General features: G+C 38.6%; 1 protein-coding gene across 6 annotated transcripts in view; it reads right to left on the reverse strand.

Annotated features, from left to right (window-relative positions):
* Positions 1 to 22499, reverse strand: part of DLG2 (discs large MAGUK scaffold protein 2) — a 999036-nt gene that overhangs the window by 868611 nt on the left and 107926 nt on the right. For all 6 annotated transcript variants that reach the window (XM_027658222.1, XM_027659729.1, XM_027658823.1 and 3 more), the window contains one exon: positions 8648 to 8790. In XM_027658222.1, the coding sequence (XP_027514023.1) occupies positions 8648 to 8790 (143 nt within the window). The remainder of the gene's footprint in view (positions 1 to 8647; positions 8791 to 22499) is intronic.

The following is a 22499-nucleotide window of genomic DNA, read 5'->3' on the forward strand; positions in this document are numbered from 1 at the left end:
AAGTGACCTCAGCTGCTCCTCACACAGCCTCCCCTTAAGGCTATTCACCATCTTCATTGCCCATCTTTGGACACTCTCTAATAATTTAATATCTTTCCTATACTGTGGTGCCCAAAACTGCACACAATATTCAAGATGAGGCCGCCCTAGTGCAGAACAGAGCGGGACAATCCCCTCCCTTGACTGACTGGCTATACTTTGCCTGATGCTCCCAGGACATGATTGGCCCTCCTGGCTGCCAGGGCACTGCTGACTCAAATTCTACTTGCCATTGACCAGGACCCCAAGGTCCCTTTCCTCAGCACTGAGAGGAAACAAAGGAAAAGCCTTTTTATGTAAGCATGTCTAACTCTATGCAAACACAAGATGATGGCAAAAGTAGAATGATGTCTAGTTCCAAGACTTGTCCAGGAGGACAGAAATTGTCTGTTTAGAGAGTGGCATGACATGCATGTTGCTCTTCTCTCAGCATCATGACTTCCTCAGAAAACTCTGCTACAGGGATTTGGGATATGGAGGCCAGAATACTGCACCCTGGAGCATTTCTATCCCCAGGATGACACTGTTCTACATAGATACAACTTGGTTTAAAACGGAAACATTGGCCTGACCACATTAAAACACACTCAGAAACTCTAAAATGACATTTAACAGATGCACTGGCACTCAAGTTATTGACAAGCTACAGAACAAATAACAAATTTATAAATAGAGACCCAGTATGGATACCCAGTATGGAAAAGTCATTTAGCTGCAGCTAGTCATAAATAAGGGTTTTAATAACACAGTGACTTTGAAGTTACCCATATCTAAACATTAGTCAACTCAGCTGAAAAGGCAAGTGTATAAAATAATATCTGCAAATAAAGAAAACCTTATTAATGCAAAAAAATACAAAATTGAAAGCTAGTGTATATTAAAAATAAACACCACCACCATCAAAAAAAAAAAATGGAGTCATGTTTCAGCATTGTTGTTCAGCAATTATTGAGTTAGAGTTTTTACATATCCTTGGGTGCCAAAGGAACATATCTAGAAGAACACAAACCAAGATGTCCCTTATACTGTAGCCCTTAAAAAGATTGCTGCTGTCTTGAAGGAGAACTTAGTGCCAAATAGAATTACATGGGAATTGGTTCTGGTACAAAATCAACCCACAGACACAAACTGCATTTGATCAGATAAATACATACTCTAGGAGCTAAATCTAGTGAAGAAACAGACACATAAAACTCAGTGTTTTGAACTCTTCTAATGAAACATTACAGTTGATCATACCTAATGATTCTTGCATATTAAGTATAATCACTTAAACAAAATCAGATTTGGCTCCTGGGAATAAACCAAGCCATACAAATTAAGCTGTACCCAGTTACAAACAAAGAAAACAAACAAAATTCCAGAGAAGAGACCAAATTTTTATAGGTACATATAGAAGGGTCTTGCAGGCCCACACTTTTTTGACAAGCTGTTAGTGTGAAACAGATTAATGGTTTGCTAATTGCTCTAGACAGAAGATTTTTAAGTAAGGGTTCTACTACTGGAACTTTTAACAAGCCAGCACTTAAAGGACAGAGAAGTAATTACAATGTTTAAAATAGCTGGGTACAAGGATAGCAGGCATTCCTGAAGCACACAGAAATACGAGGACTAATTTTGTGTGTTGCAATTTACTGTATTTGCAAAACAAGCCTCTAAGCATAAGAAATGCATGGAACAGAAATTAAGTGAAGAACTGGAGTCTTTGGGGACCATGTCTAAGCAATGATCACACACTGAGCTGAATGAAGATTGTGCATGTGAGATCGGGGTATGATGACCAAACTTGCACAGTAATTGCAAATGATTTTCATTCAATATGCCAAAAGTATCTGCACCATATGCCCTATAAGTAAATAGTCTTTTCATGCTATGATACAGGAACAAGCAGACCTTTGGTTACCAGATTTATATGTAAGCGCAATAGCAGAGTGTTCTTTTCCTTCACCTCAATTTTTCACCAGGATAAAGGTCAAAAAAATGCTGAACAGAAATAAGCAGCATTGAAGACCAAATTAATGAAAACAGTGGTCAAAATCAGGGTAGATTCATGTCTTTTGATGAGTGTCTGGAGCTGAACACAAGCCTGTGGTTTCAAGCAGTATTACTACTACCATAGCTAAAGAGCAATTCAATTTTTGTTTTACCAGAAGGATAACCCCATCTAGTTACTTTTATGTGCTCCATTATTGTATTTTCTGAATATCTCAGAGTTTTAATTGTATCTATCTATGTAACACTTGAGCAAGAAACATCCTTTAGCTAGTCTAGTGACTGTTTAATGCAATGCAGAGAGTCCTGGGAGGGAAGAAAAAATTTTCCTAGGCTAGTGGTCACTTGCTAAGCTGAGGAGCCAGGCTCAAACCTACCCACCCACTCTTAGCCTCCAGGAACCCACTAACAGCTACACAGAGAGTAGAGATGGAGAACACCTTTTCCCAGAATTATTTGGAACTGGGAACGGAAAGAGCACTTTTCAAAGCCGTGGCAGATCTGAATTTAAACTACTTTCACCTCAATCCTGATCTAACATTTTCTAGGGGTGAAAAGAAATCAGTTTTCTCTGTCCAACAGAGACAATTTAAGAGTCCTAATTTCAAGAAAATGCTTTCAAGTTGTGAATGCTGGTCTTATAAATCTTGGTCCAAAGAAGTAATGAAGCTTTTTGGCAGAGGCCAAAATACAAACAAACCCTGTCTTCATGATTTCCAGCAGCTGACTGGGCACATCCCCAGTCAGTGAATACCATGCTGAATGTTTATAAAATAAGGTAATGCTGAGTTTCCCAGCACTAAGCACGTTCTGTGCTTGTAGTCCAAACAAACTAAGATTAGACTTGCAAAACAGCTAAAGAACCCATTATACAGTCTTGGTCTCTTCATACTCTTCCCTGAGCATCTGATCTGACCCCCACTGGAAGACAGATACCAGGTTACATGGACAAGGTAACTGTTGCTTGGTTTAAGCCAATGCACATGCTTTACTGCTGCAATTTGAAATGACTCAGCTCAAAAGTTGTTGAGATCCTCAGAAACTCCGGAGGTATGTTATCTTTTAGTGTCACCTCTGTACGGCCACGTTCTCGAATCTGGCATTTGTTCCCAAAATGAGCTTGTCTGGACCATATTGATCAGCCCAATGTCTAAGCACTGTCAGCATCCACAAACTACATGCTCCTTCACAATGTGCTTAGTTAAGTGATCTCCAGATACACTTCCTCATATGTGTCACCAACCCTCCTACCAAACACGGAGTCCCACATCCCCTAAATTCACTTTAAGAGGAATCTTGTGACAGTGCCTTACATAGTGGGCATTTGAAGTTGAGTTCCTAATCTTTCCTGTTAATCTTCCCTTTCCAGATTTGAATATACGTGATAGTGACAATGAGGAGGTGCAGAAGAATGGAGAGAAAACTGGGAGAAGGGTTTTGCATGTGTGATGTCTGGGTGCTTCCTGGAGACGGAGGATTCCACCCTTAGGTATGCTGAAGAAGATAAAACATGCTAGACTTTAATACTTATAAGAGCAGTAATAGGTTATAGAGTCATGCATCAGCACTCTGTCCCAATAAATATTTAATTATTCCCTAAAAATGAACAACATCCAAACAAAAAAAAAAAGCTAAATAATACCTGCAGCATAATTTGTTTTGCACTCTTATGGGTAAGAAGAGGAGCACAAGCAGATCTTCTCTGGTCAAGAAGGGAGCTGAACACGGATTACCACATCCTCAGAAAACACTCTAACCAAATAGCTTCTTCATAAGGAAATTTGTGTCAGCAGCACCTTTACACACATTACAAGAGATATCTACCTGTGGTCTTATTTACAGAATTGTTTACAAGATTATGATTCTGAACCTTAATCAGGATAAGGTATCAACATATTGATGAGGCATATTTTAAGGAAATGGCATCTTGTCCCATGTTTTTAATTCATTAATTGATAGTTTATAGGTGCATTTTGCATTTTTTGGACCTTAATTCTGAACATCAGTTTCTCCCCATGCAGTGCACCACAAGATATGGTCCTTAACTGATATCTGCACATGGTGAGATACCTCAGACACTGTAACTCCCAGTTCCCTTTTGTGAATCAGTTCTTAGGTTCTCTTCTCAAACCTCACATACAGTCCTTCAAGAAGTAGACAGAACAGTAAAGAATTAAAATCTGCAGTTCCTAAACCCTGAGTTAGTATTTTCATTAATAAGTAAATCTTCCAGAGCAGTTTCCATAATTTTTTTTATATACTTGGAGACATAGAGATAGACATATAGTGACTGTGCTGTCAAGACTAATTGCCTTCCACAGTGCCTCAAGGATTTTTGTTTTGGAAACTGAAATCTTTCACGCCTCTAAGTAGAGCTCCTTTGAGAAGAGTCTAAGACAACTAAATATTTTCTATCCCAAAAGATGAGATTTTTCGTTACAACCCAGCATTTTTTTTTTACAAGAGCATGTAATGCGTTGAGCTCTGGGGTCCCCAACATGAGAAGGATGTGGTTCTGTTGGAGCAAGTCCAAAGGAGGCCACAAAGATGCTCAGAGAGCTGGTGCACCACTCCTATTGAAGGCAGGTTGACAGACTCAGGCTTGTTCAGCCTGGAAAAGAGATGGCAACAGGGAGCCCTCATTCAGTACCTAAAGGGGGCTCCAAGAAAATTGGACAGGGACTATTTACAAGGACATGTAGTGATAGAACAAGGGATGATGGCTTTAAATTCACAGAGGGCAGGTTTAGATTAGATATTCCTCATGACGAGGATGGTGAGACACTCAAACAGGTTGCCCAGAGAACTTGTGGATGTCTCATCCCTGGAAGTGTTCAAGGCCAGGTTGGAGGTGGCTTTGAGCAACCTAGTGGGAGGTGTCCCTGCTCATGGTAGGGGGGTGGAACTAGATGATCTTTAAGGTTCCTTCCAACCTGAACCATTCTGTGATTCTGTGTGATTCTGTGATATGTTTAAGTGCTTTTTGGAACAGGACTAAATAAACTGTCCTCCATGTCTACCACTAATTGAACAAAATCTAACAGGTTGTAATTTCACTTAGAGAAACCAGGTTGTTATCAGGAAAGACTTTCTATCAGTGAGGAAATAAATTACCTGAAGAAGTTGTTGATTCTCTGTTGTGGGTTTTATAGAACAGACTAGACAAACATGTCAGGAACAGTTCAAATGCAATTGATCTGCCCTAGGGCAAGAGAATAGACAACAGGGATAGTTTAGAACTTCTTCAGAGTTATATTCTAGAGTTCCTACATCACGACAAACTTGTTGGACTTTTTCATTTAGTGCATAATATGTCACATTCCCTGCTTCCTATATGAATATATGAAACAAAAAAGAGCCTTTTCCAAATAGAACCTAGTAAACATTTCTAGTGAATACTGAACTTGGCCCAAAAACTGTTTCATGGATTCTGAAACCATCCACAAACTTAAGTTGATTTTGTCAAGTTGCATTTACAGGAGGGAAAACCACGCAGACAAATTCACACAAAAAAACCCATTCATATATGCCCTTCTTTCTTCCTTTTCACTAACACCCACTCACTTAAATTATTTTGGTCTATGATATTTACAGCTCCACCAGATACATTACCACATATATTTAGTTTCTGTACAGAGCGAAATGCAATAATAATGTGATCGTTGGTAATATTGCATTTTGCATCTGCAAACATTAGTGTCACTGGTTATTTGAATGACCTACAGTGGAGCAAAAAGCAAGGATGTGGTGTTTAAATGCACAGGTCATACCTAAACATTTATTGATTTCATGTGGTTCAGGAGCTCCTTAACGGTCTAAACCTAAAAAGCACAGAAGCATACAAGTAAAAAAAAACAAACAAACCTGTGGAGAAAAAAAAAAAGGCAGAAAAAAGCAGTAACTATCATTAAAACCCCGATACATTTTGATAAGTCCATTGTTTGTAGCCATGAGGTGCTATATGAAGTAATTCCTGCTATAACTTCGGATGCAACTGGTTCAAACACATATTGTGAGCTCTTATATTCAACTGACTTTTCACTTGCTTTTGCAAAGGCCACTCAAAATTACAGTCTCTGAGTTTCAGAGACATCTCTCTTCTAAGGTTGAGAATGATAGGAGATCATAAGATGAGTCATGACCCTTTCATCTCTATTAAGTGATGAAGATCCAGTCCCAGTATGTTGCAAGATCTAGCAACAGTTTTCTACAAACAAACTATGGTGGTCACAGATGCAAGGTGGCAGATTTGTACAGTCTTGCAAACAACAACCTAAGACTTTTTATGTTATCTAAAAATCTACACTTTCAGAAAAGCAGATACATCCATGCAAAGGTAGAATCACATGACACTTGACCTGGGTAGTAAAAGCTGCTTTCCTTTTTATAAACAATCAAAATTGGAAAACAAATACAGAAAAAGTAAAAGGAAAATAACATACAGACAGCCAAGGAAGGTTTCAAGTGGAAGACATGAAAGGGGGATGGCCTCTGGAATGACTGATTATCCTTAGGCCTTCACTGCAGAGTACTGTATCCAGCTCTGGGATCCTCAACACAGGAAGGACAGTGACCCATTGGAGCATGTGCAGAGGAGGTCATGAAGATCCTTGAGCACCTGTCCTATGAGGAAAGGCTAGAAAAACTGGGATTGTTCAGCATGGAGAAGACAAAGCTTGGAGGTGACCTAATTGTAGCTTTCCAGTACACTGAGGGAGCCTACAAGAAAGCTGGAGACTTTTGACAAGGACATGTAGTGATAGGACAAGGGGGAATGGCTTTAAACTGAAAAAGGGATAGGTTTAGACCAGATATAAGGAAAAAAATCTTCATAGTGAGGATGAAGAGGCACTGGAACAGGTTGTCCAGAGAAGTTGTAGATACCCCATCCCTGGAAGTGTTTAAGGTCAGGTTGGAATAGGGCTCTGAGGATCTAGAGGAAGGTGAACCTGCTTATGGCATAGGAAGTGGAACTAGATGATATTTAAGGTCCCTCCCAACATAAGCCATTCATTGATTCATGATTCTATGAAAGAAGGGAGGCTTTTTCTTTGCAAATTTGGGACATGTAATTGAGGATGGAAAAGGAAAGTACAAAACCATCATTTTCCGCAAGGAACAGACCATGAATAAGAATTTATGTGATGCATTAGATTATCCAGTTACATTTTCATAAGGTAATTTCTCATAGAGAGCAAAGGACTGTATTGGACTTGTACAGCAGCTGGTACATTCAGCATGTACTAATCAGTTCTGACTCGGAACTGCTGATAGTATGTTGTGTTGTCAAAAGGAGAAAAAAACAAGCCTACACTTTCAGTCTGGTTTGCCTGCAGTTGGACACTTAAAATATATATGATTTTTAAAGAGACTAAATATTTTGTTCTCCCGTTACACTGATGAAATTTATGGATAGACAGCAAATTTGAAAATGAGGGTACCCTGGATTCTGACTGCCAGCACCCTAGCTTGAAATGGTTATGCCAGTTTCTATGCTACATTTTTCTGTTGTTTTCCTTTAAATCAGAACATCGTTTTCATAAGATGAGGAAAGTTTGGAGTTAGCCCTGTATATGCTATTATTCTCAGCACAGAATTTAAAGTTCAAATTTCTTTAGACAAGACCAGCAGCACACCTCTTAGATAGCAATGAGTTTAAGGAAGATGGGGTTGAGGGTCAAATACTGTGATGAGACTGGAATAAAGAGTCTCTTCACTTTCTTTGTCAGATGCTTTGAGACAAAACAGGCTGGAATACACTTTCACCATTTTAAAGCATACAGATTTCTGCTAAAAAAAAAAGATAGATATTAGCTGGCTGTGCCTTCAAACTGTGACTCAAATGTTAAATCATTCACAGGATATATCCTACATTAATGTTAAGACTCATTTGTTCTGATTTCACTCAAATCGGAATGCTTGTTCTCATTAATTCTGCAAGCATTCTTTTGCTAATTAATTTTCACAATAAATTTCTTCATTTCTTCAGAGAGTTTTGTTCTAGCTGACTGCAATTCTGATTTATCTTTATAAAGAATCACATCTAAAATGTCATGTAGAACTACAATTTCTTTCTGGGTTTTACACGTTTTAAAAGGAAAGCTCTTAAAAATAGTCATGCCTATAGGAAATTCTTTCCAACAACTTTTAAAACTTGAAATGCCTTTCTTACCATAACAACAATGGAAATTTTTATACATTGCCCTTATCTTCGATTTTGGTCTGGAGATTTGCAGTTTGCAGTCCATGCCCACTCTATTTCTGTCTCACTGTTTAAGAACAGAGCAATTCATAGCTCAGTTCTGTGGGGTTTGTTTTGCCTTTGAAGTACAAATCTGGGAGAGAGTAATTAGTTTAGATTGCTAATTTAGCTAATAATAATCTGGAGGCAGGCAAAGGCAGATTAGAGCCAGTGGTGACAGAGAAAAGCTTTGAAAGGATGAAGAAGTTAACAACATCATCAAGGTCAGAGGGATAACACTATACATCCTTCACATTCTAATATAATTCCTTAATTAACCCATTCTTTCAATTATATACACCATTGCATGGCTTTTCTCAGGTTTGAGACATCTCAATCATTATATATATTTTGACTCTTAATCTGTTAAATTACCTCTTGTTTTTTCTGCAGATTTTCATAGTCTGTAGCAGGTGTTGTCTTCTCCCATTTCTCTGCAACTTGATTTGCTTCTTCTATTTTTTGCTCATAGCTTTTCTGGGAATTTAGCAGGGTCACTTCATAAAACTCTTGAATATCTGTTTGTAAAGAGGAACAAGTAAAAGACATTATTTGTCCTATTGGCTTTGAATCCCTGGTGTTTTCCTTTGGCCAATATATGCTTACACATTATTATTATAATGATAAACATTTACTACATTTTAGTAGAAAGCATCAATACGCAACTTTTTTTCTAAAATTTCAATGAGATTCTTGAGGTATATTGCAATTTTAAAGAGGTCTTTAGAAATAATTTCAAAAATGTAAATTAATAGCGTTATAAGAAGAGATGCAAAGAACATGTTACATGCGCACCTGAACAATATAGGCAGAACAGACCCTTATACAGAGAGAAGTAAGCCACAGATTGTTTTAACCAGTAAAACAGAAATTTGCAGATGTAAAATACCTTAAGAGAAACTTATTGACACCCATCCGAGGTACCTAAATCACTCTCAGCCCTATCTGCAGGTGCATTTGAGAATATTTCAAGTGGGGTGCACAGCTTGAAGAAAGACTTTGTGGCTTCATCACTTCAATCTGTTGCCATTCAGAAGTGGCTGGTTAATGTTTGGTTTCAACCAAGAGTAAGCAAGAAACCAGGTCTTAATATTATGTTCAGATTTTTCTATCACATTTATTTCCACAGGGCATGATCAGAAATAAAAGATCCATCAATAAAAACAGTTTTACTGAAATCTTTGCACATAATGACCTAAAGAGAGGGGGAAAAAAGTGTTTCTCTTTCTTAGACAAGAAGTTTTTAGTCCAATAGTCACACACAAGAGGTGACATATTGTCTAACGAGATAACTGACTTGCCAAAGAAGAAATAAACTTCACATTATTTTAATTAATAACAATGGACAGCCTTTCTCCTTGTTATGAAAGAAAGAGATTGCATCTACCTGGATACACCTTGGGACCTCAGAGGAGAGATTTTTTTATAGGGTCTTTGCCTGTCCTCACATTAAGTCCCTGGTCAGATCTCTAGAATCTCTTCCCTCTCTTTAGTAACAACTGAAGCTGAACTTTTCTTCTAACTCCTTTTACAACTTTCCAACTCATTATGTACTCTATTTGTCATGTACAATGGGAAAAAAAGAATCACAGAATCAGTAAGGTTTGAAAAGCCCTCAAAGATCATAAAGTCCAATCTTCAACTGAATACCACCATGCCCACTAAACCATACCATGAAGTGCCACGTCTACTCATTTTTTGAACATTGCCAGGGATGGTGATTCTACCACTTCCATGGGGAGCCTGTTTCAATGCTTGAAAACCCTTTCAATGACGAAAATTTTCTTAATATCCAATCTGAAACTCCCCTGGCGGAACTTAAGGCCATTTTTCCTTTGCCTATTGCTAGTTGCCCAGGAGAAAAGGCCAATCCCCACCTTGTCACACCAACTTTTATTTCACAGATATACTTGTAAGAATTTATATTTCATATTATTAAGAACATTTCATTCCACCATTAAAACTAAAGCCTAGTTTTAAAACTAAAAGATACAGAATAGTTGCAATGAGAATGGAAGTTTCTGCTTTCTTGATGTGGGGCATTTTTTACAATTCTTTTGAATGCTCATAGTGGAATTGCAAAGAGTTGTAATATATGGTTCGATGCCAGGTCAATTTGTATTGCAACTGCAAGTAAAACATATTAGGCTAATATGTAATTATCTCTAGATAAATACTTTGCAGAAGTAAGCTAGAAATTGCCCTCTGGCAGTGGCATTCAGCCGGCATCGCTGTTATTATCAGAGTATTAATTGGGTTGACAGTAGTCAGTCAAGGAACAGTAGAACAGCGCTTTCGCCCTAGCTTTAAAGCCTGCCTTGCCCTAGTGTTTTCATTAAAAATTATGTGTGAGCCACATTTGCAAGTGTATGCACATGTGCAAAATAAATATTAAAACCTCAGTCTCTTTGTAAAGGCCCTTATCTATTCTGAGGAGTCCATGGGTTGCTTTCACTGGAATAATGATCACTGGTGTGTGGAGAAGAGCATTTCAGTGTACTTATGCAGTCATAGAAGAAAGAACAGAGGATTCACTCAGTTGCTTTGTTATTCCATAAGCTAAAAGTGCCATTTCTATGGAACAAGGGCAGCCAGAAACTTGCAGTCAGTCAAGGTTAGCAGAAAATAGGATTTGTAATTTGCTCTGAGTAAAACCTGCCCTATCAAGTTGTCTCCTCTACGTGAGAGGTGCAATCATACTAGGAAGAGAAAAGAGCTGAATACTACTTAGGATGGAAGAAGAGGTGTAAAGGAGGTGATGGGAGCAAGCAGCTACAGAATCAAGCTTAGAACCAAGGTCATAAAAAGTAATTATGAGAACATGGTAATTGTTAAGTAAAATGCCAAAATACAGTCTGTCTCCCAGTGGGGTTTTCCAGGAAAATAATTCAACAATAAGACTAAAACCTTATCATAGAAAACATAGAAATAATATTCAGACTTAGGTTGGAAGGGACCTTAAAAATCATATAGTTCCAACTGCCCTGCCATGGGCAGAGACACCTTCTACTAGACCAGGTTGCACCAATCCCCATCCAACCTGGCCTTGAACACTTCCAGGGATGGGGCATTTCTTACACAAATTAAATCTGCATCTAGTATTTCTTGGCATTATACTCCCTCCCTTCCAGGAAAACAAGTTCAGATTTCATTTAGAAATGGCAATAGAATTACTGATTAACTTTGTGAGCAAAAAACACCTCTTCAGATGAACAATTAGAATCTCTGTACTGCTCCAAACATTTTGTTCAGCAATTAATTCATGTTTGTTTAAAGTGTCAGTGAACCTCACTGGATTTCCAGTCCAACAGAATTTGTTCATTCACTTCTTAAGAGATTACTTACTTTATTTAATAAATTCTGCTTGCTCTCCCTGTAGTCTAGCCAAAATATTTTGTCAGTTCTGCTATATAAAGATAAATTGCAGACAAGAAATTATATATATATTGTAATACGAAGTAATTCTAAAGATACCATCATTTACTTTATTTTGGATAACTCCCTCACTGGAGAAGTGGGAAAACAAATTTTCTCTACATCAACATAGTAGAGAACATATCAGTATCATTTTGCAATTGCCCATGGACAGGTATATCATACATCACTGCATTTGTTCTCTGCAGGCAGACTCCAAGGACTTTTCCTTTCTTACAGGAAAAGGAAAAGGAGTGAGCAGAGTCTAACCTTTATAGATATATGCAGAAGCACTGCCCATTACTAAAGCTGAATACACCTCAGTCTGAAGTCTGGGTGTTTTTAATACTGTTTAAAAAAAAAAAAAAAGAAAAAAAATTAGGCTCAAATTAGAGTTGTGCTCACTCTTATGTCACTTTTTTTAAAAAAATTTGAACAAAAATAATTTGGGAAAAGGGTAAGAACTGGAGAAGACACAATGTCTTACACAGATGAGTGACTTCTTTTTCAGACAGCATCTACATAGAAAGAAAAAATCTGTGTTTAGACAGAGCTAAACATGCTGCCTAAACTTGCCATTTTTTCACTTTTGAGTGTCTGGTGCTGCAGCCCTACAGCCATTATTTCAGTGTAATTCCTGTTCCAATGTACATGCATCACAATATCCATTTGTTATAGAAACATTTTAGAGCCCTGATAGCACATGGGTTAAATAATATGAATAGACAAAAATGTTGAATAGCCTAAACTATGGTCTGTTTTCTGTGACCATGGGCTTTTACCAGCATTCTAATAAGGGAAAAATGAGATAAAGCAATACAATTCCTCATTCTTCTGTAAGCAGTCAAGGACCAGAAAGATAGAAGTAAATTGAGGGGAAGTCAGACAAAGACAGATGATTAAAGGTCTGAGAGGACTAACTTTTGAGTAAAAGATTAAAGGAAGAGCATAATAACAACATACACAACATACAATATTTCCTTTCATTTCAAAGCAAAACAAGTATATAGTGTTGGCTGAGAAAATTGCCCATGGCCTCAAAGAGAAGCAAACCAGCAGGTTTGAATTGCAGAGGCCCACAGATGAGCACAGTACGTCTGTCCAGCCCTTTGTAATCAATAACTCATTTACTGTGGCTTCAGAATCACCAGTGGGTTCAGGAAAACATAATTCCATTTTTAAAAGTCCTCTTTGCAAGGAAATGTAGTGGCAGCTGCACAAGCAAATTGGGAATGATTCCCCAGTGTACTAGGAACAAGACAGCAGCCTCTCACTCCCACAAGCTTTCTCCTTTATTCAAGATACGTACTAGTGTGATTTAAAGTCAGAAGAGAAAGGTGATCAGGATTTGTTCCTATTTATGCATCTTGGTGCCCTCTCTACTACTGACCTGCCTTCAGCTGTGTAAATCAGCCTAATCAGCAGGTAGCCCCCAGCCTGGATAAGGCACATGAGATAGTTTTCACATCTGTACGAATTCCACCTACACAGAGAAGCACTAGCAGGTACCAAATGCATTTCAGTACTTTCATGCACATTCAGAAATGTAGCCATCAAGGTACATGCATCCCATTGCACCAAGAAGCTGGGATTATCCCAACATATCTCTTTAATACCAGCTGACCTGTAGCTGCATTTTGCATGTACCAAATTGATGCAAAGGGTTAGGGAGGGAGAATATCAAAAGATAATAAAGGTAATAAGATAATAAGGTAATAAAATGCAAAATGCAGAGAGCCTCAACTTGAGCTTGAGCAGGTTTACAGTGCAGCTATACAGGCAAGGGTGAAATCACAGAATGGCTTGGGTTGGAAGAGACTGTAAAGATCATCTAGTTCCAACCCCTCTGCCACAGGCAGAAGGGACACCTTCCCACTAAAACAGGTTGCTCAAAGCCCCATTATACCTGGCCTTGGATAGATTTGTAAGACACCAAATTCAGGATTTAGAAGACAGGGAGCATAAAGGAAAACAGAGCAGGAGTGGAGATAAAAATCTCTTATACTTCTTTTGCATTTAAAAAAGTAAGGGGAAGAAGAGGAAAGTCTATATTCCAGTAACAAACAAGACAATGCCAGGCTTTCTGATACCATCTATATTTTATAGAACACAAACAATTAAGCTTAAAAGGATAATCTTGTACATCGCTTAGACTGAAGTTGTACTGCATGTGTCAGCAAATGCTGCTTCCCCGGTGACTTGACAGTACACGTGCCCACTTGTAACAGAGCAATGCAAACTATTCCATGCATGAAACCTTATCCAAAATCCACTGAATTTGCAGACACCTACCCACTACAGCACGTGTTGACCTCCAGGAAGACAGTATGCTGTGCTGAGGGCTATTCCAAAAGCTATTATCTTTATCTGTGCTTAGCAATGATGGAGGATTTCCTTGTGACATTCATCTTGCTACCACCCCTCTTCACTTTATGTCTTGAGATGATTTAGCAATGGCATCAATATTCTGGTATCTGCAGTAATTTTCTGTTGTTTCTGCAGATAGCTGCACAATTTTGCAATTAACTGTAATAGCATTAATGACATAAAATGCCATTTAATAAGGATTGAGCTCTCTGTGCATCATATTTCTATAGCACCAAATTGGGAACTGGAACAACTATTCCGTAGGATAAAAAGAAAGTTGGGTTTTTTCCTCCTCCTTCTAGAGGTCCTTAGCCATAGAATTCATTTTTCCGATACTGTGCCAGTGCCCTGACTTGCTTTGCAGTATAACTCCCATCTGTTTTTCCAGGGCATTCAGGGACAAGGTGGAATGGGGGTCTAAGGCAACACGCAAACACAAGCTGTTCCCTTTCTGGGAAATTTGGGACAGTCTTTTTGTCTATGTGTAGGATAGTGTCTGATATGTACCTTTTAATGTTCTGTAACAGCACAAATAACTACTGTCTGGCAGAACACTATGAATCAAAATAAAGTCAGTTGTTGCAGGCTCTTGCTGTAAGTCCTTTTTTTAACTAAGGGAACATTACAGTGTACGTCTAAATGGCATCATTTATATCCTGGGGAGTAGATTATGCTGGGTCAGCTTCAGCCATCTGGTCTGAATTATTAGGTAGGAGTAAGGCGAATTGTGCAGGATGTTTTTCAAGAAGGAAAACTGATTCAGGGAGTAGAAGTAGCAGGGAAGTGATCAAAGATTGTACCAGCCTGCCAGTAAAGGGTTTTAGTGGCCCTGCCGCTGGAAGCAGTCCAAAGAGGGTTAAATAATATACTTCACCCAATGCAACTATGTTGTGGGGTTTTTTTCAAGAAAAATATTTTCATATTGAGAAAAACAGCCACTATAAGAGAGGGAAGACAAAAAGCAAGAGAAGTAAAAAGCTACCTTGAAAATGGGCAAATTTTCAGCTAAAGCAGGACTAAGGCACTGACCCATGTGAGAAATGGCAGAGCTCCAGTTATCAAGCTGGTACATAGCTTCACGGTCATGGGGAGCTCCAACCTGCCCCAATTAGCATCCCTCAGTGCAGCAGCAGTCAAAAACACCTTTCCCATTTCATCTGTATCTCATTCCCAAGGCTCCACACATATTTGCCTTGGGTGTGCACTAATAAAGGTGGAGTGAGATTCGACAACAAAGGAAAAGCTCAAGGCTTATTTTTTTAATTGGCAGAGGTAACACAAAGATATTTCAAGTCAAAAAAATTTAGGAACCCTGTTTATAAGGTTTACAGACATAAGCTTGCGGTGTGTGAGAAACATAAGTGCCAACCCAACAGCAAGAGTTGCTCCAGAAAGAGAGAACAAGCTCTCTATTCCATGCAGGCAGTGAAACAGTGCAGTGCAAGCCAGGGAAGCAGTCTTCTGCCAATTTCCTACAGTTGATAAATGTTGCTAAATCTATTAAAAGCAGCATACTCTGGTAGAACATGTACCAAAGTAGGCAGCAAGAAATACGGTTCCTGACATTAACCTATCTTGATTCTTGAGCTTCAGCAAATCCCTTTTAGTTGGCCTAGATAACTTTTTGAGGTCTTTTCAAACGTGAATTATCCAGGGGTCCCATGATCCTTTGTACATCTAGGATGTAAGCTCTTTGAGATCAGTGCCATTACTAAGTAGGCACATACCTGAGCAAAATTACATCTTTTTAGCAAAAAAAGTTCTGAAACACTCTACATGCTGTAATACATAATTAAATGGTTAGTAATTAATGTCCAATAGATATTTAGATGTATGAAAAAGAAACATACTTTGAGTACTTCTGACTTTGCAGTACAATAACAACATGATTTTTTGTTGTAATACACCCAAAATACAACCAGAGCTCTCCAAAAAATCTCAGCAAGGAATATGTGCCTCAAAGGCAGCTGTCCAAAATGCAGGGAGAATAAAATATTCAACACAGTTACCTATGCACAGAGAAGACAAAATAATTGCTTCAGCCCTTTCTATGTGAGCAATGTTTATGTTAAGCGAAAACTAGAAGGTAATCAGTCAGAGAGTAAAGTCAGCATTTAAGCCTGTTCAGTGATGATATTGATTGCCTACACATTCCAGTCACTTACTCATAAATAAGAATTGCAGTCTGAAGTGACGGTCAAAGAAAGCACACCCTATCCCAATGAGCAAGACTGAAAAACGGGTAACAATGGATAATGAGAAAGCTGAGGTACCAACAACTTTTTTTACTTCAGTCTTCACCGGCAGGCACTGTCTCTTCTCACACCTCTCAGGTAGATGGCCCGCAAAATGGGGACTGGGGGAGCAAAGTCCCTCCTACTGCAGGAGAAGATCAGGTTCATGGTCACTTGAAGAACTTAAACATACATAAGTCTACGGGACCTGGCAAGATGCATCCCAGAGTCCTGAGAGAATTGGCTGATGTAGTTGCCAAGCCACCCTCCATCATATTTGAAAAGTCATGACAGCCAGTTGAAGGCCCAGGTGTCAGTGTCTCAATGGACAACAGTGCTGTTCCTCAAGGGTCTGTACTGGGACCACTGCTATTCAGGGTCTTCATCAATGGCATAGACAGTGGGATCGAGTGTAATCTCAGCAAGTCTGCAGACAACAAGCTGAGTGGCGTGGTTGACACTCCTGTAGAATGGGATGCCATCCAGAGAGACTTGGACAAGCTCCAAGGGTGGGCTCATGGGAATCTCATGAGATTTAACAAGACCAAGTGCAAGGTGTCGCATCTGGGTTGGGGCAACCCTGGTATTAATACTGGTTGGGGGATGAACAGATGAAGAGCATCCCTGCTGAGAAGGACTTGGAGTTGCTGGTGGATCAAAGGCTGGACATGATCCAGAAATGTGTTCCTGCAGCCCAAAAAGCCAATTGTGTCCTGGCCTGCATAAAAAGTAGCATGGCCAGCAGGTCAAGGGAGGTGATTCTGCCCATTTGCTTTGCACTCGTGAGACCCAACTGGGAGTATTGCATCCAGCTCTGGGGTCCTTGGCACAAGAAAGACATGGACCTGTTAAAGCAAGTACAGAGGAAAAGCAGAAAAATGATCAGAGGATGAAGAACCTCTCCTATGAAGACAGGCTGAGAGAGCTGGTGTTGTTCCAGGGCTTGCAGATCAATGCACAATCTGTGAGAGTCAGAGCAGGATCATGAGCACACACTGGCTGCTTTGTACCTCTGGACAGCCAGGCACATGATTGAACCTGTTCCAGGATATTTTCTGATGGAAAACTATGTAAACAGAAAATGCTGATAATTTTACTAAATGTTTAAAACTTACAGCTAAGGAAGTACTAAGAGGTTAAGGAGAGGTTTCCTGTGCTTCAGAATAGATCTTTCAGAAAATGACAGTTTTCTTCGAAAAATTATGTTTGCATCAAGTTTTCCTATAAGCTTAAATAGAAACCTTCAGCTTCTTTTTAGCACTGTGTATTGCTCTGCATGTAGTATAGAATCACAGAATCATTTAGGTTGGAAAAGGCCTTTAAGGTCATCAAGGTCAGTTGCTAATCCAGCACTGCCAAGTTCACCACTAAACCGTGTCCTCAAGTGTCACATCTACACATCTTTTAAGTAGTGACTCAGTCACTTCACTGGATAGCCTGCTCCAGTGCTTGAGAAAAATAATAATAATATACATTCAGGATGAGGTTTTACTCATTGTGTGGAGAGTTGGATTCAAAGCCATTGCTGGAGAGATTATCCCTTATTTCTGTGTAGCAGTTAACAGTTGTTACTGTGCAATTCTGACCCTATCAGAGGATCTCACAGCCTCTGTATCACAGAAGTTATGAACAGACTTTTCTCTGAATGGCTTCAACATGCACTTAAACAACTGAGTTAAATACTGGAAACTGTTCAGTTATATTTTGTTTATTTATTGTGTGATTTTGTTTGTTGCTCAAGTGTTTGAGATATTTTTTCTTTAAATAAGGATAATTAGGAAAAATTGACAAAATTTGACTTTAAAATGCCAAATCAAAACTGCAGGTATGTTTTCATCTATGAGGCAAGAGCAATAGAGAAAAAATCATTTTATATCTTACCTTTTTTTTTTTTTTAAATTTTGAGAAGGACCCAACTGCAAGCCAATTTCCCAGTATGGAGGGAAATGCTGTATATCAGACCAGAACCAGGAAAATATGTGTCATTATATAATCCTAAATCAAATTAGTTTTATACAGGCTTTTCCACTGCTCTTGCACATAAGTAGGTTGGAAGTAGGTAGGGTAAATGGAAGATCTAGTACTTGAAGCACATGTCTTGGGACTTGCAGATTTTGAGAGAGCTGAAGACACTCAGCAACTCAGCCAGGGCCCGCTCCCATCACATATCTCCGAAAAGCATCCAGTTTGCTGAAACTCTAAAAACCAGAGAGAAATTTCAGACACACTTTCCCAAGGCAATGTATGAGCATTTTTAGGAAAACCCCATGGCAACCTATAAGGAATTAATAGCAATTTCTTCCTGTCCTTTGTCTTCTTTTTCTTCACCTTACAAAGAAGCATCTTCATACACAACCCCCTTTGAACACCACTTTAAATATAAAGGTAAGACAAAACATTAAAATACAGTCTTTCTTCCCAGTCTTTCACCTACCAGAGCATCTCTTTATCTCGTTTAATCTTTTCAATTTGAGGTCTCACCTCGGAACATCTCCCACTCTGCATCTCTTACCCTTTCACTGCAAACACCTTGCAGTCTCCTTTTAGTGGAAGAGCACATATCTGCTCAACTCAAGGCTCTGCATTTTTAGCAGGGCATCACCTTTTGTGCTCAATCACCAGCTTGATTCTGCTACCAAAGCACACAATCCCAGGTAACTTAAGAGTCACTAAGCAACAACTCAGTTCTCATTTTTGGTGAGGCGTTTTGTAAAGTCAAACATATGTGACTATGGGGCTACATTCTTCATCTTCATCTCCCACCTGCACTCCTGAGGCAGCTGGTTGCCCACCCACAAGCCACGCTAAGCAAGGACAAAGAGCACACCGAAGGACCATGTCCATGCATTGGGCAAACACAGAGCATCACAAGAGCTGCAGGGGATGGAAGCTGACTGTGTGAAATTGCATGCCTGAAACTCAAGAGGGTTGCCTTTTACTGCCCGACTGTATTTAATGCTGAAGATATCAAATATTTCAAGGTTTGCACCTAAAATAAAGCATACAAAACATAGATGGAGAACAATTAAAGTTTCAAATAATTTAAAGCCAACCTATTCCTTCGATATGTGCCTAAGCTGCAGAAAAAAAAAAAAGAAAAAAAAACCAAGAACACGTGTAGAAAACTGGGTTAACTATATTCCAAGTCTCAGCACTTCAGTTGCCTCTTTCTTCCCCTTCATTTTACTAGTGGGAAGTGTAATGTAAGTGGCAAAAACAGGGAAATGAGAACTTCAGATCGCAGATTCTGTTTACAGTTTTTCCACTGACTTGCTGTGTGACCTCAGGCAAATATATCTCTCTGCATTTCAGCTTAACCTTCTGCAAAACTGAGATACGAAAGCTTTGACTTACCCATAGGGTCACAGTGGGGTGTTACACAGCTTAATTAATTAATGTTTGTTAAACACTTATAATGAATGTTTCTGTGCAAGTTTAAATTATTACAGGTTGTACTTTCATCAACTCTGGCTTATGACCCTTAAACGTATTTGCCACAATGTGTGGTATAGTCCGTAAGGTGGCTACTCTGATATAATAAATTATAACTTAAATGAACCCTTTCACTGGAGTGACTGCGACTTTAGTTGTCTACACTTAACATTTACAGTCATTGCACTAATTGGTCTAACCTTATATTGCAGGTTTCAATGAACATCAAAAGACTTCATTGGTCATGCTTGAATTTGCTTCACTTTATGTTCCCACGGGTTCGGTAACAGCTAAAAGACTTCATGCAAATTCATAGACATTTGCTGGTCTCCATTGGAAGAAGAAACGCTTGTATCCCTTATCCAAGTTCTTACAGGTCACAAATCTCTCTGTTGTTCTCATTATCTCTGTTCTCATGTAATTGATTAGTTTATGGACTCAGTATAAGTTCTTTTAAACTTCAGTAATTTAGGTTGTCATTCAGTATGAACTTATGTATTTATTCATAAATCATACACTCATGCAGTGTTTTGGGTTGGAAGGAACCTTTAAAGATCATCTAGTGCAACTGCTCTGCTGTGGACAGAGACAAAATAAGTTTGCAAATTTTTTTTCACTGATTATTCTAGGGTGATAATACTGTGATGTGTCCCAAAGAGGGGCTCTCAGCTCTAAAGCTCACAGAAGATATCAGGATAGCAGGAGGAACTGTTTTAAAAAAAAAAATTATGTTCCCAAATTCACCACTCTTTATAGCAAATTTTGATCTTTATCACAGGATGATTAGTGTTATAGGCATAATACAATTTTTTAAAAGGGAAATAATTCATGAAGTTTTAGTGCAACATCTTTTAAAATGTCTGACAAGAAAACCCAAGGAAGAAGAAAGGGAAAAGCTAATTAAAGGGCATTGTATAAATGCTAATGGAAGAAGTGACCCACAGTTCATGAATTGGCATATCATATGCTCCAGTGTCTTATCATAGAAAACAAAGAAAAAATTAATATGGCTCCATATAATGGTGGTCTGCTAACAGTGCTGACAGAGGAAGATCTCAATTTAAGGCATAGAAGGAGTTGAGAGCAACTACATTAGATATAAAAATGCTAAATCAGGCTGGCTTGGCAGGGGTAGAGGGGCGTGGGTGGAGGGGGTAAGAAAGGCCAACATCATCAACCTCCTGACAGTAAAACAGCCAGAGAATTAAGCAAAGGACGAAAACTTTAAGGACTTCTATCAAGCCTAGCTATGAACTGTGTTCTGGAGATAAAGTAAGTTTGCTTCATCTGCTGGATATCACAGATGATGACATTTGGAGAAGCAGATTGGCTTGCACTATTATGTGCTAAAGCTAGCAGGTTGGCAGGTATGGCACTGGGCTTACAGACAGTTGGGCCTTTTTGGAGATGAGAATGTAGGTTGGGTAGGCATTTAAGATGACATGAGACTCCTGACTTACATGGATGGTAGAGGATGAACCAGCTGACTCTGGGAACACAGGCACTTCAGTTACTCTGCCAACTGTGTTCACTCAACCTCTGTTCACGAGAGGTTGTAATGGGAGCTGAAACAGAGCATATGTGTACAACTAAACATAGGTGTTCCAAACTGGAACTACACCCCAATCTGAGCATCCCTCATGTAAGAAGGTGGTACTAAAAACCTGAGTGGACTCAAGGAATTTTGATGGCATTTCTTTCCTTGCAGTCAGAACTTGTTCTTGGGCAAAGGTCTGGTGGTCAGATTTGCATTATTTTTCACAGTTTTATTGGTTAGTTTTCTCTGTTGGCACATAAAGATCTAGGAACAATTTCAGTGTTGTAGGTCTTCTCTTTCCAAAGTTTTGCAGTAATGTGGGATTATCTTTTAAAGAATATTCATTGTTAATCAGCCTTCTGAAAACATCAACTTCTCAGTAAATACGGTTGAACAAAATTAACTTTGCAAGTTTTATTTTAAAACAATTTTTGTAGTCACCTTCTGAATGAACGATGTGAAGTCACAGTTGGAGCCTAAGGACAATACAGGCAGTGCAGGCACACCTACAGAAGTCTGCTGCTAATTCTTTTTACTGTTAAAACAATCTTAAATTTTGGAGTGGAACATGAACAACACTCATAAAACATGAAAAATAATGAACTTCACTTGAGTATTGTTTCTAGCACAATGCAAATATTGACACAAAACCAATACTTTTTGTCCCTAAAAAAAGCAAAGTAGACAGATATCAGGGAAACAGAGCATTGACAATGATTCTGACACTAACTCCCTCTATTGTCCTTAATATTTCACTTGATGCATTATAGGTAATTATTTTGTGGATATTAAAGTTCTGAAGATCATTTTGCTAGTACTTTTACCATGTTTTGATGAAACCAAACATGATAGGCTGAGCTGCTTTATTATAATCCTTTTGCTATGCTTGCTGTAGGAAAAAGCCAGGCACTGTTCTAATAAGATAATGATATTCTATCAGTTCTTGGAATGATAAATCCTGTCAGAAAGTACAATTAAATTCATTATTTAAAATCATATCAGGAATTGCACTTCATTTTTTAAAATTAAGAGCAAATTTTTTCAAATTATATCATCAATGTAAGAAGATAAAAATAAATAGTAGTTATCTGAAATAAATTATTGAAAATTTCCCCAAAGAGAGACACACATAACAAGGACTTGCAAACTTGTATCCAGATATCAAATTTTAAAGTAACAACAGATTTTTGTCTCCTTTATTGACACTGGCAGAGATAGATCTTCTATACCTACAGCACCACAC

The sequence above is a fragment of the Corapipo altera genome, unplaced genomic scaffold (genome assembly GCF_003945725.1).
Source record: "Corapipo altera isolate COAL_440 unplaced genomic scaffold, ASM394572v1 0, whole genome shotgun sequence".
Taxonomy (NCBI): Eukaryota; Metazoa; Chordata; class Aves; order Passeriformes; family Pipridae; genus Corapipo; species Corapipo altera.